The 2,996-nt window shown below is 44.9% G+C and overlaps 1 protein-coding gene across 2 annotated transcripts in view; it reads left to right on the top strand.

Moving 5' to 3' along the window:
• Positions 1-2,996, top strand: part of ABCF1 (ATP binding cassette subfamily F member 1) — a 21,886-nt gene that overhangs the window by 9,096 nt on the left and 9,794 nt on the right. The window contains exons 2-6 of one of the 2 annotated variants that reach the window (XM_017510498.2): positions 326-372; positions 721-819; positions 973-1,102; positions 1,241-1,383; positions 2,441-2,629. In XM_017510498.2, coding sequence (XP_017365987.1) covers positions 326-372; positions 721-819; positions 973-1,102; positions 1,241-1,383; positions 2,441-2,629 — 608 coding nt within the window. The remainder of the gene's footprint in view (positions 1-325; positions 373-720; positions 820-972; positions 1,103-1,240; positions 1,384-2,440; positions 2,630-2,996) is intronic. The other variant, XM_017510499.2, reaches the window with a different exon arrangement.

The raw sequence follows: 2,996 nt of genomic DNA, 5'->3' as shown, positions 1-2,996 counted from the left end.
AAAAAAAAAAAAAAAAAAAAAAAAAAAACTCTCTTTATAGCTTGCAAACTCCAGAGGAGACCACAGTTGTCTTGTTCATTGCCATAATCCCCTACACTAGCGCAATATTTGACACATGGTAGCTGTTTAGTAAATAAATACTTATTGGATGAATGGAGATGGGAATTATTGTTTCTGCAGGAGTTGTGAGACAGTGCAAATATCTAGGAAGTGATAGTTAAGCCAAAAAAAATAATAAAATAGGAGAGGCTACAGAGATCTTTGCAGGAGAGACCAGACTGCTTTGGAATTTGTAGATAACCATTCACAATGTTTAACTTTCTAGACAAAGTGGTGAAGAAAGGAAAGAAGGACAAGAAGATCAAAAAAACGGTGAGAAAATGAGGGTTGAGGATAAGAAATGAATATGGGTCTTTCCCAGCTAAATAGCCAGGCAAAAAAGGTGGGAGGACTGAGAGAGGAGAAGAGATCTTGTCAAGAGAGAGGCTGGGCACGGTGGCTCACGCCTGTAATCCCAGTATTAGGAAGGCAGAGGTGGGAGGAAAGCTTAAGCCCAGGAGTTTGAGACCTGCACACTCTGTTCTCCACAAAAAGAAAAAAAAAGAAAGACAGATCAGGTGAGGGTGGAGTGGAGGGCCAGTGGGCCCGTGTATGGCAGAGCAGAGCTTGATTGGATTGATCTTGGAACCATGTTTACCTGTATCTTAACTCCCTTTGTAGTTCTTCGAAGAGCTAGCAGTAGAAGATAAACAGGCTGGGGAAGAAGAGAAAGTCCTCAAGGAGAAGGAGCAGCAGCAGCAGCAGCAACAGCAACAGCAGGTACAAGTGCCACAGGGCCACCAATCCTGGGAGGCACCTGGGCTCCACCAACCCCTTTCCAGCCCATGTTGCTCCACTCAGCTGATGGGGAACCCTCTCTGTGAGGCAGAAATCTCGGCTTCATTTTCTCACTCTCTTTTGCTTTGCTCTCAGCAGCAAAAAAAGAAGCGAGATACCAGAAAAGGCAGGCGAAAGAAGGATGTGGATGAAGATGGAGAAGAGAAAGAGCTCATGGAGCGTCTCAAGAAGCTCTCAGTGCCAGCCAGTGATGAGGAGGATGAGGGTAAATGACCTGAAGGGGAATGGCTACCCAGAATCCATGAGTCATGATGCCTCATACCTTGATCTTCGAGTTAGATTAAATTGGGGTGCCAGACATCGTAATTCTTTGCTATCTCATGTTCTCCCCTTGTCATTTCAGTACCTGCCCCAAAACCCCGCGGCGGGAAGAAAACCAAGGGTGGTAATGTTTTTGCAGCCCTGATTCAAGATCAGAGTGAGGAAGAGGAGGAGGAAGAAAAACATCCTAAGCCTGCCAAGCCAGAGAAGAATCGGATCAATAAGGTGATAGTGGTGTCTCTATTAGTCACGCTCACTCCATTTAGCACCTTCTGGCCATGGTGGAGTAATTTTCTCCTTCTAAACTGGCTCCTCTTGGTCTGTCTTCCTTATACTGTCAAAATCATCTTTTTAAAATACACACCCAGGAGTGGGTGTGGTGGCTCACACCTGTAATCCCAGCACTTTGGGAGGCCTAGGCAGGTGGGTCACCTGAGGTCAGGATTGAGACCAGCCTGAACAACATGGTGAAACCTCGTTTCTACTAAAAATATAAAAATTACCCAGGCGTGGTGGCACATGCCTGTAATCCCAGCTACTTGGGGCGCTGAGACAGGAGAATTTTCGAGCCTGGGAGGTGGAATTTGCAGTGAGCTGAGACCGAGCCACTGCCCTTCAACCTGGGTGACAGAGCAAGACTCTTGTCTCAAAAAAAATAAATAAATAAAATACATGCCCTTTTTATCACTCAGAAATCTATACTGATTCTACTGCTTCAAGCACAGACCCTGAAACAAAAGCCCTCAGGTCCTCGCTCTTCTACTTGTGACTGTTCTGGGTGTGCATCTTAGTCTGTGTCCATTTGCCCTCTGGAGAAAGCCTCCAGTGCTAGTGCCACACGCTCTGGCTGCCCCCTTGCCTGACTCACAGTCCTTAGCCTTGCAGATGTTCCCTAGTTATCTCTTCACTATCTAGTCTCAAGCTGTAGTGTAGGGTTTTTCTGGGTCTCGTTTTTCAGCAGCAACACTCAATACAGATGGTCTCTGACTTATGCTTCATCATGTGATTTTTCTGCTTTATGATGGTGTGAAAGTCATACTCATTTAGTACACTCCGAAACTCATGATGGGATTATGTCAGATAAACCCATCATAAGTTGGAACTATTATTTTCGACTTAATGATATTTTCAGTTTATGATAGGTTTATTGGGATGCAACCCTACCGTAAGTGGAAGAGCATCTGTGTGATTAACACAGTAGACTCTAGAAATGCTTATTATACAGCAAAGTAGCACAGTAATTTATATGTATGTGTTTAATATGTACGTGTGTCTCCTCCAGGCCGTATCTGAGGAACAGCAGCCTGCGCTCAAGGGCAAGAAGGGAAAGGAAGAGAAGTCAAAGGGGAAGGCTAAGCCTCAAAATAAATTCGCTGCTCTGGACAATGAAGAGGAGGATGAAGAAGAAGAAATAATAAAGGAAAAGGAGCCTCCCAAACAAGGGAAGGAGAAGGCCAAGAAGGCAGAGCAGGTGTGCATTTGGTGTTGGGGGAAGGTGGAGTGAGGGACTGGGGCTCCATGATCCTTACAGGAGAGTCAGGATCTGGGGATATAGTTACTATACCAGCAAACTTTTTCTCTTTTTTGTTTTTTGTTTTGGGGGGTGGGGGGGCAGTGGTGATGGGTGGTTGTTATTTGGAGATTTTTTACTCAGGATCTTACTCTGTCACCCAGACTAGAGTGCACTTGGGTGAACACGGCTCACTAAAGCCTCAGCCTCCTGGGCTCAACAGATTCTCCCGCCTCAGCCTCCTGAGTAACTGGGACTAGAAACATGCACCACTACCCCTGGCTAATTTTTTTATTTTTTTATTTATTTTATTTTTTTTTTTTTTTTT

Source organism: Cebus imitator, unplaced genomic scaffold (genome assembly GCF_001604975.1).
Source record: "Cebus imitator isolate Cc_AM_T3 unplaced genomic scaffold, Cebus_imitator-1.0 Scaffold440, whole genome shotgun sequence".
NCBI classification, from domain to species: Eukaryota; Metazoa; Chordata; class Mammalia; order Primates; family Cebidae; genus Cebus; species Cebus imitator.
This window is presented reverse-complemented; position numbering and strand designations above follow the sequence as displayed.